This window comes from Onychostruthus taczanowskii, unplaced genomic scaffold (assembly GCF_017590055.1).
Source record: "Onychostruthus taczanowskii isolate IOZ18803 unplaced genomic scaffold, ASM1759005v1 scaffold13, whole genome shotgun sequence".
Classification (NCBI taxonomy): Eukaryota; Metazoa; Chordata; class Aves; order Passeriformes; family Passeridae; genus Onychostruthus; species Onychostruthus taczanowskii.
In genome coordinates this window covers 2,983,022-2,998,839 of record NW_024498462.1, presented here as the reverse complement: position 1 = coordinate 2,998,839, position 15,818 = coordinate 2,983,022, and the positions used below count along the sequence as shown (strand labels likewise).

At 40.6% G+C, this 15,818-nt stretch overlaps 1 protein-coding gene across 5 annotated transcripts in view; it reads right to left on the bottom strand.

Moving 5' to 3' along the window:
• The window catches only part of AFF2 (AF4/FMR2 family member 2), a 332,371-nt gene that overhangs the window by 37,450 nt on the left and 279,103 nt on the right, over positions 1-15,818 (bottom strand). For 3 of the 5 annotated variants that reach the window (XM_041396527.1, XM_041396530.1, XM_041396531.1), the window contains exons 10-12: positions 3,774-3,936; positions 2,240-3,259; positions 4-128 (exon numbers count right to left, since the gene is read on the bottom strand). In XM_041396527.1, coding sequence (XP_041252461.1) covers positions 4-128; positions 2,240-3,259; positions 3,774-3,936 — 1,308 coding nt within the window. The remainder of the gene's footprint in view (positions 1-3; positions 129-2,239; positions 3,260-3,773; positions 3,937-15,818) is intronic. The other 2 variants (XM_041396528.1, XM_041396529.1) reach the window with 2 other exon arrangements.

The window sequence follows — 15,818 nt, the reverse complement described above, 5'->3', positions numbered from 1 at the left end:
TACTCTTTCGTGCTGGTTATTCTGTGGTTCGGTATTGGAGAGATACAAGGTGGGAGCAGACAGGAAGCAGGAGGGTCCTCCAGGCGCGGCTTCTTGCTTTCCACAAAGGTATCCAGGCTTTCTGTCTGCTTTAACAAAAAATGGCACAGCATAAAAGATCCAGCATTTATGCACAGCTTCACTGGCCATCCAGAGGACCTATGGAATCTCAGTGTATTTCCTTTATAGCAGCAGCAGTTAAACTACTGGTCTAAGAGAAGTGAAAGTCACCCGAAATCAGGCCTAAAGGTGCTCCAAACACAGGACATGAAGTTCTATAACAAGTGACATAGCAGATAATTAGGAAGCAAAATGTCTCGTGTGCTAAAGTTATCTTCTGTAGTACACTGGAATTTAATTAATAATTTAGATGCAATGATTTGATAGCACCAAACCTTATTCAAGTAAATAGCTTTTACTCATTGACCTAATAGAAGTTGATGGGAAAACTTCTCTGAATAAGTATTCCTCACAGGACTAGGAGTAGAGGACTGAGCTGGGGTAGTCATTAACAGCAATAGCTCATTTGAAATTTGCTTTGGAAGTCTCCCTGATGCATGACTTTTGTGCCTGAACTAGGATGATACAAGCAAAGCTGATTATTGCTCTGTCACTGGAACCTTCATATCAGTCTTCAAGTCCACTAGTAGGTGACTAAAATAAATCTTTTAATAGCATGATTTAAAAACACAAATTGGTCTCTCCCTACCCTATTTTAACTCTTGGTATCTTTAACTCAAGTCATCCTAATTGGCTAGTTTCCCCTTGGGTAGCAGTGAACAATCACATTACAACATTACAGGCACTGATTCAGAGTCCAGCTTATGTTAGCACAGGCCCAGAGCAAGATTCTCCATTTTGTTATTTTCTGATTCATTGTTTCAGTCAAGGAAATGATGAGGTTCCACCTTCCATATAACCCCCCTTATTTTTTTTCTTTCCTGGGAGCCCTCACTTCAGTTGCCAAGACCACATTTGTGTTTTAGTTAAGATTCCTTCTCCGTGATACAGACACTCCACTAAACTACCCAGCAACAATTATTTTTGGTACAATAAATATGCACCCTGGTGTACTTAGACATACATAAGTATGGGCATTTATACATCCCTCTCCTCTTTTTTTCTCCTTCCTTCTTGCATCTCTGTAGTGTGCAGCTAGAATATAAATTGAATAAAAACCTGCTGAGTTTACTCATGTGATTACTCTCACTTAATTCAGCAGGGAAGGAGCCAGTGCAGTGACTCATTTAGGCAGGGGTGTAGACCTTGTGTCTGCCTGGCATCGTCTGTCTTTGTCTTGCATTAATTCTCTTGTACCACTGGACTCCTCAAACTTAGGGTTTCAAGAAGTCCACCAAAACAGACAGCTGAAGTCATATTCACAATGATTTATAAAATTTGGGGTATAAAAAAATATACTCTGATGACTTTTCACAGGCAGACCAGAGTACAAGCATTTCAGCTGGAAAAACTGACTACAAAAATTCATTTAGGATATAAAAGCTCAGTTTCTTTTCTGAAAACACATTTAGTTTGAAGTGCAATGTCATATCCCACAAGGTAGGATACCCTTGGGCATAAATAACATAAAACACATGATAAAACATAATGCCTTCAGTCAAAATATATTTGTTTTTTCAGGTAGCTGTGCAGAGAAAGCAGCTAGTTAAGTAAATTATATTTCTATGGATTGTATTTGTTCATACCACAAAACAATATAAAAACTAAATTCATCAGGAGCATAAGCAAGCACCATCCCACTGATTTTGATGAAGCCTGTTTAAACCAGTGGTTAAAACACCTTAATTCTGCAGACAATAAACCCCTCCCTTCCAAACAGAAGTCACATTTTCTGAATATGGCTGGAACTATTCTAATACAACCTCATCACTTCCTGCAGATTACAGAACACTGGAAACTAATAGGTGAGTGAGCAAATACAGTGAAAAACTTGTTAGAAAAATCTCAAAAAATGCATTGTTTATTGATTTTTTCAGCTGGAGTTTGCTTTTTACTAGTTTCTGATAATTTGTAGTGCACTTGTAAATATCAGTCCTTTGTAAAACCAATAAAGCCTGAGTGCTGTGATGCCTCCCCACAGCCGGGCTGCAGGTGCAGTGAGGAATCACTGCCTCTGGTCCTGACCTCCAGGGTGCTCAGAAACACAAGTATCGTCCTTTAAACAATGAAAATTACTTACCTTGTGTTTCCTTTTGGATTTTGTGGAGGGTTTTTCAGCTGCTGGGGTAGGGGACTCTCGAGATGGTCGCCTGTGTTTCACATTTGCCTCTCTTGGTTCACTTTTCACAGACGTGGTCTCAAAAGTTTCCTGTCCAGGTATCCTAGAGAGTAAACTAAGGTCTATTTTCACCCACAGAGATTTGAGTTCTTCATATTCCCTCAGTGGGGACAGAAGTTCATTTTGTACGATTGGGATAGGAGAAAAGAGCTGCTCCTCCAGGTCATTGCTGGTCTGGTCAATGGATGTGTTGCTGCCATTGCTGGTTAAGCTACTTACGCTGAGGATGTTACTGCCAGAGTCCTTCACTTTGACACCGCTGCCAGACCCAGTGCAGGCTGGCAGCACCTTGGCCTGCAAGCTCTCCTCCTGGTCTGTGTTTGAATCAGAAGTAGATGAATCCGTTTCAATGAACTCCCGGGACTTTGGGACAATTTTGCTGGGGCCTCTGTACTTTTTCTTCTCTGAAGTGAGACCTGTGCTAGTTCGTGGTTCTTTCCTTGGAGCTGTCTTCCCAACTGCTGCTTTAGTTCGAACCTTTGGCTGCTCGGGGGGTTCCTGTGTGTCTTTTTCTTTGGGAGTGTTGCTGGTATTATTTGGTTTGGGCCAGTTATACTCTTCTACACTGGAAGTCCTTTCTACCTTTTTGGGTTGCTTTTTCCCAGTAGTCCTTTGTGAAGTTGGCTCATTATGAGCTGGTGACTTCTGCTTGGAGCTTTTTGCCTCTGGGGTTTTCTGGGCAACCCGTGGTTTGGCTTTCTCTCGGATGGGACTAAGGATCGCCCGGTCTTTGGAATCGGTCGGGGGCAGGCTGCTGTTGAGCTTCCCTTTGTTTGGCCCTTCGGCCTGCTGGTTGCTCTGGGCCTGGGAGCTGCTCTCACTGTGAGGCTCATTTTGATTGTTGATGATGGTCTTGCTGTGGGGGTTCACCTTATTTAGCCATTTATCCAGCTGCCATTTGTTTGTTGAGGGGGGTTCAGGCTGCAGATTGAAGGATGACAAGGAACAAATCTCAGACAGAAGCAGCGCTTTTCCCTTTAAAAGAGAACTTTTTTAATGTACCTTTTTATTTCAGTCAACTAGTGGTGACTCTAGTTTTATGGGAGTATTTATGGAGTATTTATGGTTAATTAGGCTTCCTTATCTGGTTTACAACATAGCCCTGGAGAAATTTAATACAACTAAAAAGTTTAGCTAGTCCCTGAAGAGATAGTTTTGTCATGTTGCCTTTCCTTAGTCCCAGCTGAACACTGTGTCAATAAAATCTTCTCTAGCTACTGGCAAAAATCTAAATATTTCTTTAAAGCAACTCAAATGTAGGCCACAAAGATTCTTCCAAAAGCTAGAATGAGTATGTGGGTCACACATGTGAAATGCAAAGGGAAAAGAAGTCAACAGCATCAAACAGCACAGGACTCCAGCATCCCCCTAACAGGGGCTTTGCTTTGCCCCCCTCCACACTTCCCCCTGTGGGGAGAGCTGAGGGTGGCCTCACCTCTGGCGTGGCACTGCGTGACTCCTCGTTGCACTCGCTGTCGCTGGAGCTGCTCTCGCTGTCGGAGTCGGACTCGGAGCTGCTCTCGGACTCGCTGGAGCTGCCGGAGCCGCCGCTGGAATGGGCCAAGCCAGCGGCGTGTGCCACCGGCACTGGCAGGCTGCTGGGGGACAAGATCCTCTCTTAGTGTGCTCCTGGCCTTTTGCCAGTGCTGCCCAGTGAGCCCCATTGACACGGGATGAACTCAGTGCCACTCCCTCTCCTGCGGTGCAGAGCCAGAGAGCTCCAGGGGCTGTGCCACCGTGGAGCCACCAGAGGAGCTGGTTGGCTTCCTCACTCATGGGACACATTGATTATGTTAATAACATTACCATCATCATCACCCTCCAGTAAGAAACTCTTCAGTGTCACAAGCCTGAGCTTATTAGGCCGATGATTGCAAAAACTAACAATCACACTTAAATAATTCATTAATGGAATCATGGTTTCTTCATTTTTTTGCCAGTTCATTTATAATTTATGATCAAAGGAAGGACATCAGGCAACTAATATTGGACAGGACATTTTAAAAATTAATTTTAATGAATACTTTTACACTGCAGCGTACAAAAACTACATACTTCTGACAAGTCTCCAGGGAGTGCCTGAGAATTTTTTATTTATAGCTTTTTTCCCCACTCATATTTATGATAATGCAGTGAGAAAATAGCATTCATGCTGAAAATAAGCTTCTCCGTGAAATCTATTTTTCTGTGCGTTCAACTGTCCTCCAAGATGTATTTATTAGCAGTGCACTGTGTGTCATTGTTTCTCCTCATCATTTGTTTCTCATCTGAGAGGTCAGATGACCCCAGCTTTTAGCACTACAGAATTCTGCCAATCTGAGTCTTTATAAACTCTTCTTTAATTTCAACTTTTTCATCAGGGAGATAACCATAAGGTTATATGCCTCTTCAGCTGATCTATACAGGGACTTTTTGATGATTGATTTTAAATTTGTGAAGCTGACAAAGCAAAGTGTTTGAAAATTGACACCATTTGCTAGTACGCCTTTATGGATATTCAATACTTCACCTTAATATATCATACACTGTGTGTGTCCCACATTGAGTGATCCAGAGGTGCCTACAAGGTACAATACAGCTTTGCCTCTATTTCTATTTGCTTTTCTATTTTCCTCCAAGAAGGATTCAACTAAGCCAGGAATATGCTTTTCTTCCTTTTTCAAACCATGGATGCTCTGTGCATCAAGATGCCCTCTTAAAAAAAACCACAGTAACCAAGAAACTGGAAAAACCAGGGGAAGAAGCAAAAAGTGAGAAGCCAGAACAAACTGATGTGTGACCCTGCTCTGCTAGAATCTTCACAAGCATTGCCATTGGCTTCTGTGACAATAATAGATGGACTTTAATTTTCTTCTTACACTGAGCTACTTTCTCTCCCTCCTTGTTGGTAAAACCTATCGCTTACACCGCGGTTGGTAACAAAACTGTCTCTTTGAGCCTGGCAATGGCCCTGCAGTGCCCATTGACAAAACAGCTTGGTGCTTTAGGGTGCATTAATGAAACAAAATTACTCACTTGGGTAATTGCTACAGATCACTAACTTTGTTGCTCATTAAGTCCATACACTTTTTATTTTTTTAATTCTTTTAGTGGCTCCTTACTCAACTGACTCAAGTAGAGCTACTTAGAAAATTTCAACAGGACATAAAAGGTAATTCAAAGAAAATATGATGAAAACATACAGGCATTTCTGAAAGTATTATGGAAAACTAACCACTGCTGAATTAAAATGGATCCTACATTTTGTATTTAATAAAATTATTTTTGAAAACCGTTTTTATTTCCTCCTTTTTTCCTCCTTTTCACTGAAGCTCAAGAAAGTATAAGAAAACACATTTTTCATGCAATTTTTTTACAGTAAACAAGGAAACAGAAAAGTGGAGAAAAAGAAAATGTGTTTGTAGGGGTGTTTGCCTTTCCCATCAATATCTAGTAATTTTGGTCTTATATTTTTTACTTGGAAAACACTAATAGTAGATGAAAACTGAGCTTTCATATTTCATTGCAAATGTTTCCAGGAAGAATAAAATAAAAAACACCACAAGGATTCCCAGACTGAGGAGGCAAACAGCAATTCCATTCTAGAATGCCAGAATGAAGCACCAGCCTTGAAAAAAAGTGTTATTTATAGAATTATCAGAAGACTGGAGTTTTAATTTAAAAACAACTTTCCCCCTAAATCTGAGTTTCTCTGGAGTGGTTTGTGCCCAGGCAACTTCCACACAGAGGGGTGTGTGTGGGGCTGCACACACAGCTGTGCACATCTGCCTAAGGACATGCTCTGCTATTGTTAAGACAACTGATATAAGGAGTCACACCTCTTATCTCTGATCAAAGAAGGGAAAGGCAGTGCCCCAGCCAGACCTTTCTCACCTCTAAACACAACTTACCTCTCTTAGCACTCTGGGACTAACATTGCAGCTGGGATGTGCTCACAAAACAACAGGAGTCATTCTGGAGCAGACCGCAGCTGTCTGACAAAGGGCAGGAATAAAACCATGGAAATACACAGCAGCTCCAACCTGGCCTTATTTTCTTTCTCTCTGTACAACAGCCTCACTCAGAAAAAGCTACCATGTGCCAAACATTACTGAGTAACACAGCTCAGCAAGCATGCAGGAACCAGACAGGCTCAAAATAATGTTTTTCATACAAAACACAATGAGGTCATATTTTTCTTTCATCTGGGATAATAAAATTATGCCTTGGCTACACTGGGCAGTTTCATGCTGAAGGCATCATTGCTGATCCTCATTGCTAAAGTAGAAGCATTCATTTTCATCATGTAGTTTGGGTTGAGAGCAACTGTGTATGCTTTGCAAAACAATCAGATAAGACCCAAAATGCCTTTCCTAGCATCTCACTATACTAAAGATAGATCTAGTAAATAGCTACAAGCACAATCAACTTCTTACAATGCAGTTCAGCAGAGAAGAAAAAGGCATACATACATTTCACAAACAAACAAAAGCATAGAAGTGCGTAAAAGCGAATCTTTGCTTCCAATAAAATAAGTTTAGTAGATATTCTGGATTGCCTTTTGTGATTTTTTCCTTAAATAAAAAGTGTATCTCTCAGTTGAAAAATACTTGGTTTGCACTCTTTGCAGAGATTTCTGCAGATTTAAAGTTCAATCACGTTTTGAAAGATGTTGGGCTAGATTCTGCAATTCAAGCAGCTGTTCTACAAATAAACTGGGCTTCCTCACATAGGTTTCAACTACATGAACTGGGGGTTGCCTCTTGAAGAGACTTTCAAAGCAAGCTTTGTTATGTTGCTAAGATCCAGACAAGGAATGCCAGTACAGACAAGGTTTAAAATGGATTTAAAGCATTTTATCATCAGACACAAGTCCTCAAAGTGACTAAAGGGGGCAGGAAGGACTGATATTTGAAACTATTCAATTTTTATTTCCCAGCAGGAGATGAGCACTCATATTGTTCCTCAGTGTTTGGGTGGACAATGTTTTTATATCATGTGAACTGAAAAAAAAATTAATAAAAACAATGCTGCACAATGGAACACAGCATTGTTTGGGTAAATAACACTTAGAAGAAAGCCAGTTCATTATTATCACTTGAGATTGGAGGCCCTCACTGAGACCAGTGACCCGCTGTGCTGGATCTGTGTAAATACATGATGAGGCACAGCCCTTGGGCCAAAGAGCTTGCAGTGCAAACACCCAAAGCAAACAGCAGAGGCATTACAGTCATCTTCATACTCAGTGTGGGCCTGTCACATTCTCCAAGTGCAAGGCCTCTCTGCAGTTAATAGAAACATCAGTTTTGCCCTCCTTTTAAGTTTGTTCTCCTCATTTTGCAAGCCCTGTGCTCAGCACTTGAGCTGAGTCCTGGGGGGCAGCCAGACGTGCTCTGTCCTGACCCAGAGCCCCGAGCGGCTCAGAAAGGCGCAGAATGACTCGGCAGGGAGAGCCCTGTGGCTCTGGCCAGGTGGATCAGTGGCTGCTCTCCCCTGTCCCGAGGAGCTCCTCCTGTGCTGTGGGGATGAGAGCCTGGAGTGACAGCCACACTCAGGGGAAGGGGAGCCAGGCCTCTGACCTCGCTGAGGTCACCATGAGGATGTCTCCAGCTGCCTGCACACTGCTAAGCTGGGACCCGTTCTGACAGAGGAGACCTGCACATCTGGAAGCCAGCTGGAAGGAAGCTCTTCTGCAGCACCTTCACCCATCTCCCCTGTGCTTCTGCAGTGCAACTGGTTCCTCAATCCCTGATAATTGTGCACAGCACAGCCACAAAGCATGAGATGAGAAATGCCTTGAGGGAGGGGACAAACACCAGTACCATCAGCATCTGGAGTATTTTTCAGCTCTTGCTGAGCTCTTGCAAGCTGAGACTTGCAGGTGTGTGGCTGCTGATGGCTCCTGGTGAGGAGCTGCACTGACCTCATCACACACCAACCATCTTTCTTTCACTGCAGTTCACAGGTACAGGTGATCTGCCCAAATCACCTGGAGCTTGTCTGTTTTTTAATTAATGGATTATTTTTCAAAAGCCAATTAAAACAGACATGGCATTATTACGTGGCTGGATCATTATGCTGCATAGAGAACCAAAGGTCTGATATGTGGCTTATGCTTTCTTTGTTCTTGTTGTCATCCAGACCATTATATTGTTTTTAACATTTAATTTAATTAATTAATTTCTACTGTTGTTATAAATGATCTTCAAAATTAAACCTGGTAGCCACAACAAAGATAATGTGAAGTACTCCAACTCATTAACATCTAATAAGAAAAATAATAAACTTTTAACTTTGTAAATATAGATGTTAAAAAAAGGTATAATTCTGACTACAGCAGTAAACCTCATCAAGGAACAAAACCTCCTAACAAGTCCTTAGCTATCTCCCTGAACCCTTCCCCAATTAGATGTAGTCATGTTAATTGCTGTGAGGAGAATTTGGCAAATAGATGGTGCTCTCCAACAATAGGTTTATTCATTCTAACCCTTCCTTTTTAGGATAATGATGAATTGGCCACTTGTTTCACTGTTCTACTCAGAAATCAAAATGTAAACTTAGAGAAAGCAGAGCATTGCTGGACAATGGGAAATTGTAGATGGGAACTGACCAGTGAGTCAACAGTACATCCATGCTGGCAACGTATTTCATTAGAAGCAGTACTCTACAAAGGTTGCTTTACTGCACAAGCCTATATTTAAGGAAAATTCAACCAATGAAACCTGGAAATGGCAAGGTCTGTGCTGGAAAACTGACTACAGACTTGACAGAGTAGCTGATCTTCCTATTGTGGCACTGCATTGGGACTGAGATGAATTTTGCTTTTTGTCTGGGAAGAAAATACATCTGTGCATCAGTTCCTGCTGTAAAAGAGAGGCTATGTGGCCTATCCTTGATCTGGCTTGTCTACTTAAAATGCAAATTCCTGAGAACAAAGAGTCTGATTGCATAGGGCACTGAAAATTGGGTGCCCAGCTCTGAGCAAGACTTTTGTGCACTCAGCTACACTTCAGCATCTACCAGAGCAGACAGCAACACTTCTCTTATTTGCATACTGTTGTTGTCCCACTCCCTACATTTTATTTGATGAGACAGAGGAACAAACCCCCTGGAGTTGTTCAGAAGCCAGTTCAATCTCTCCTTTGGGTCTATTTCTACAGAAAAACTGCAAACCTGATTGGCATTACTTGGAGTTGCCGGACTCACTGAATTCTGCATAAAAAAGGCTGTTTCATTATTCCAGCAGATAATAATAGTGCAGCACCTAGCAGATTAATATTTAGTGTCAGAATTTAATACCATAACTGTTCAATAACAAAGTTTTATTTCTCTTCTATTCTTACACCATTATCAGGAAGTAATATTCTCTTCTAATTTGAAAGGGAGCTGCAATTCTTTTTTATAATGAATTGTTCATACTTTTATCTTCAAACTTATATACGCCTGCCATTAGATTGCTTTTTAAAGAAAAGGATTGCTCTGGATGATTTGTTCACTGACAGTCCATTGGTTAGTATTAAATTATTTAACATCAGGCTGGTAGGTTTCAAATCTAAACTTTCAAAGACTGGGTTGACACAGGAACTGAAAACCTGTATCAAGGCTTTTAAAATATTAATCAGCACCCAGGTCAATGAAATGAAATAAGGTGTGGAAATTGTTGCTTCAGCTAACATTAGCACGTGTAGTAAGACATCACTTATGATGGCTCTCTCATTTCAAAACACATGGAAAGGGAAAACCTCTCTAATATGTTATTCAGGATGTGGCAGCTGATCTGCCTGTATCAATCCTGAGCCCTGTAATGCAAGTGGGAGCTCTGATTTATTTTGAGAGGGAGGGTAATTTACAAGATGTTGTATGCAAAAAGCCACAGCCTCATTTTACTGTGTTCAAAAGTAACTGTTTTAATCAAAGACTGTTTATAACAGGGTTGATAGAGTTACTGAAACAGATTTTTTTCATATACATATAACCCTTTTATACTTCCAGCTTTAAAGACCATAAAAAAGGATAGTAAAGATGAAAGAAATAAAAAGAATGACAGAGCTAACTCCTATGAGCCACAATCTATGTCAAAGCAGAACTAAAGTGATTGACAGCTTGCATTAGTAATGAATAGAGTGGGGAAAAGCTGCCAAGAATCCGTAACAAGGTCAAAGCCTTCCAATAAAGAATTACATTAGCCACAAATCCTAGGTGGAACTGTGTATATACATCTGCAATGTGACTTTAACCATGGCACTGTTTCTACTGTCCTATTCTGACTCTTTTCCAGTTTTTATTGCTGGGCTTCAGTAAATTCTAACTCCATCGCACCTGTGATAAAGAACAGGTATAACGTATCAACTTATGACATTATAAAAAAACAAACAGAAGAGGAGGAATTTTAATGCCACATTTCTAATGGTGCACATAAAAAACTTTCTGAACTATTGGTATGGTAATCACTCCTTCCAGTATCACAGCACTGTTATACACACTTGAGGTGAAAGAGAAGGGTATTTTGCATATTAAAAGCAATATTGTATCCATGGTTTGTGCATGCATCACTCTGCTCACCTCAGAGTTTAGGAACAATTTTGTGAGCATGATATTATTCAGGGAATGCAAGGTATGTAGGCTTTTTGATGTACAATATTTTAGTGAATACATTCAAGTGTCAGAGAGCATTATTTGTACTGTGCCCTGATGTGCTACTATTTGCCTGGCATCTGGAAGAACAAGAATACTCTCTCTTACTGTGAGAATCCAAAGGGTCTCATTTGATAAAAATGGAACCACTTTATTACATCAATATTGCCCCACTGAATCAAGCCAGATATGAGGATTGATACATAGAAACATCTTTATTTTCCGCAAAGGAAATCCTGAAATACTGCATTTTTCAGTACACTTTGCAAATCTTCTATGGATGTGCAGAAGGACATATTTGCCCCACTACAGTTCACAATTTCAAGAGAACATAAAATGTTTTTTAAGGAGTCAGTTATTTAGACTTTGATTTTATTTACTACAGCAGAAAGTCCAAGCGTGGTCACAAAAAAAAAATCATCCAAAGTGAACCTCTAAAAGCAAAGTGTTTCATTTTATCTCATTCATGTATGGCAGAAATTTAGGCATGTGATGTTCTAAATGAGCTGCCCTTCTCATTCTAACTCAGTTCTGCTTCAGTTGTAACTGAAAACAGAATCCAGCCTGCAGAGTCCAGTGGGAAGAGAACTGTGGGCTCTGGGACCAAATCACACTGGTGCAGATGGATCCACATGACACCTCCAACGCCTCAGCATTTCCAGTCTCATCTGTTATCTGAGGAAAGCTAATTTTACTATGCTGAGCAACCAAGAAGTAAGAAAACATTAGGAAGTTGGAGGTTTTTTTCTCTTTCCATGTAAAACAACACCTCTGAGCTTGAAAAGGTGCCAAAGGCATATCCTGATTTTCCAAAGCTTTATGGCAACACTTGCAGTCCTTTACACCTGAGCACTGAACAAGTGTCCCAACATGAGCTCATGAAACCATGGGAGGATTTCCTCTCCAGGGGAATCCACTGGGAGCAGATCAGCAGTAAAACTGGTTTTACTGACCAGAGCAAAGGGGAGGAATTGGGAACAAAAGCCAGACGAGGGAAAACAGTCTGTTGCAGGATGTTAAAGCTGCCCTTATTGAGAAAAGACCCAAGATGGCTCCAACTGTAGTTACTGTCAGGAGCATGATGAGTAAAACAAGCAATACAGAAGGAGGCAGAGATAAAAACTGAGTATAATCAGAATAAATTGGGTAATATTCTACTAAATGAGCTTCAGCTGCTTACAAACTGGTAGCAATCTCCATGCATTATGCACTGTAGAAAGAATGAAACAGCAGGATTGGTGCTACAGGCAAGGTTGGTCACAGGTAGGTACTCAAATGACTAAGGCACAAAAAATCCACCTCTGTGGAGATGACTGCTGCACCTTTGTACAGAGGGACAGCCCCATGGTTATAGAATCAGTCCTACACTTCAGAATACAGGTGTAATTCCTGTGTCTCCCTGGGATTAAATGGGCAAAATAATTGAATTCCTGGCACTTTCCCCTGTTATTAATACATATAGTATTGTGAGACTCCAAGCATATTTACATTCATCAGATTGAATTTGTAATAACAGGGACCACAGAAGTACACAGGCACTCATGAAAACCACAAGTAGACACTTTGTTTCACTGATACTGCCATAACAGTAAAAAGGAATCATCATTATTAATAATGGGCAATTACTCTGAAATAGTTTTTAAAGAAGTATTCCTAAAGGAACATGATGAATTTATGGCACACCACCAGAGCCTTTCATGGATATAAAGATGTACTTCAGCACACATGACTTGTTTTTTGAACAAGGAGAAAGCTGTCTAATAAAATATTAATAAAGCTGAATGCTGAAACACAGGTGTCTTCCTTACAATTCATTTTAAAATGGGACAGAAGGCTCCATTTGGAGTGAAAATCTTAACCTTCTGTATATTTATGTTTAATATGATCTCCTTTTAATGCTGCTGATTTTAGACAGTTACACAATACTTTGCTCTATAGACTTAAAAAAAGGTATCAAATCTACTTAGGATTAAATATCATCTTGAATGCTCTTACGTTAAGAGCAGAGCTAAATCGTTAAGCAGCATCCACCCTTAATTATGACACACGTAGGTATTAAGGAAAAAAAGGTACTTCTCTGAGTGATAAATGGACCTAAAGACCCTTCACAACATTTACTATAAATCAAAAAAGACCATTAATAAACAGTCAGAAAAAAAATGACAGTTGCTACAAGTATCTGCTCTCATACTCTGCCTAATACTATCACTGTCATGTTTAAACCTGACATCTTAAATCTTTGACATGAAAACCCTTTAAGTCAAAAAGGCTCATCTATTTTAAACAGAATTTTCTATGCTTGTTATTTTGAATGACAGCAAAAGGAAACAGGGAATCTGTAATTCTGTAACCTTATCTGGCTGAAAATCTTTCCTTTCAGCCTTTTACATCAACCCCAAAATAAAAGGAGGCTCCAAATAGCTTCTGCAGTTACTTGCTGGGATCTTGTGGGCAAACAGAGCTCCATGTCTGCCAGAGGGAGCTGGTGGAGCTCAGCAGCACTTGACTCTGTGGGAGCCAAGTCAAAACACTGCAAACACAGGGATTGCACTGCCTGTGTCAGGATGAGGACAAGTTTGGAGCCAGCTTTCATTCAGACAGGAAAGAATAACTGGGACTGCCAGAATTAACACTGGATGCCTTCCTGAAGTGTCACACTGCCTGCTTTCTTAACACAGGCTGAGAAACTGGGATGCCTGGCAGAGGCATTTAAACATCTGCCTGGGAGTGGGCAAACATTGTATTCCCCAAGAGGGCTTCAGGAAAAGAGTGACCATAATCCTGAGCATAAAGTGGGTTTTGTCAAGGGAGTGCTGAAGAACACTCAAGACAGACAAAATTATTTAGATCTTTAAGATTAGTTATATTATTTTTTTCTTAAAAACCTTCCACCTAAGATGCTTTCTTTCTGGACATTTATGTTCCTGAGTGACCAGAAATGGACTTTTCAACACTGCCACCATCCATTTTCCCCAGACTCAAGAAGGGTTATCATATCAGCAAAGATTTGTTGAAGGTCTGCCAACAAGCAAAGGTCAGGGAAATCCAACCCCCTCACGGATACAGAGGTAAATAGGCGAAGTTCGATCTCTCTAGCATTTTTTTATTGTTTTCTACTTGATAAACATTCCCTCAGTAAGGTGCCAATGTCTCCTTCACACATCTGCCTGAACAGCCTCAATCTCTTAATGCTCTAGTGTGGCATGGAGGTTACTGATTACAAGAAACTCTTTTGTTTGTTAATGACAAAGATCAGTAGAGACATGTCACTCTACCAGCAGGGAAGTGGAGAAGCAGTGATTTATTTTCAGCATTACACTTAAAAAATACCCCATCCTCTCGAATTCTACCTGTAGTATTTGGGATAGCATAGGCAATAGAGCTACATTAATGAAGGACAGTGGTCCAAAGTCAGCCCCTGCAGCAGATGGTAACACAAATGGTCCAGGGTTGAGCATGACCAATTGCTTCTGTAGCAAGGTCTGAAGTGAACACCATCAGTGCTTGCATCCCTGAAAATATGCAGGGAGAGACACAGACACTCTGGCCCAGGGCTAAAAAGCTCACCCTGAATTTCAGATCACTACTAAGCTGGATCTTGTCCAGTAATAACACTGCTTGGCTGATCCCTCTTGCCGTGCAGAGCAAAACCTACAAATGCCAGTCAGTAAATTCAGATGATGCCTTCAACATGCTGGAGCAGTTTAGCATCTATTCACTGCTTTGTTTCCTCCTTTGCTTTTTAAGTGAAGCAACATCCCTAAATGTTTTTGTAAGTGATTTGTGCAGAGGCTGCTGAGAGAAAACGTAGTGTGGCAGCATGTTCCTCCCACTACAGTCAGGCTGGATTCCTGCACCAGCAGACTGTCAATGGGAGTTTGCATTAGGCAAAGTTTTGAAGCTGAAAGCTCTACTTGCAAGTTTTGAAGTGGAGAGACTGTTTTTTTTTTTTTTTTAATCTGAAGTCATAAAACATCGCTTAATGTCTAGGTTACAGATGGACTCAGGATCCCACACTTGGCTCCTGACTGTAGATAACTCACACTGCATATCTGTGGTTTGGGTTCAAGCCCATCTTGAATATAAGTTTAGAACGAAAGAAATAGATGCAAATAGCAGGCACTGCCAGCTGTTTTCTTCTGCTTAGAAGGCCGTTTCTGAGAAAGCAAAGTGTTTAAGTATAGGGTGGAATATGGGAGTGATGACAAGCTGGTATCCCTGAGTTCAATGTGAACCTGACATTCTCAAGTTTAGGGTGTCTCGTGTTCCTGACACATGATTTTCTAGGCCTCTGAGGCTACATTCTTCATTAAGTTTGTTGAGAAATGGAACAGTATGCTCACAATCCTTTTTTTGGATCTCTTCTTGAGAAATATCTGTGTTCTATCTGTGCTTTAACGACAGCCCGCTGCTCATTTTCCAAGAAAATCCATGCCAAAAAGTCCGGATAACACTTAACTCACAGGCTGGTATACACAGAGCTGGCCTTGCAGGTCATGTTCCCAACTGAGTAATGGACTCATTATATTATCCCTGGCGAGTCTTGCAGGTTGGAATTTTCAAACAAAAGCAAACAAAATCAACTTTTGTTTTGTGATTTGATTATTTTTTAATGCCACAGCTTATTCATTTTGGTTTATTAATTTGTTGGTCCAATGGTTTTTATGTGCTGCAATTCAGACTAGGCCTTTCTCTAGTATCATGTTTTATACAGATATGGGAAATGAAATGTAAGTCTGATACAATTACGGTTGTGTGCCATGCAAGACAATACCGTAAACACGACGACAGCCTGGAAAGCTGCTTAGCAAAATGATCTTAATATACAAGGCAGTGTGAAAATGTAAAAAGAATCTATAATGACAAC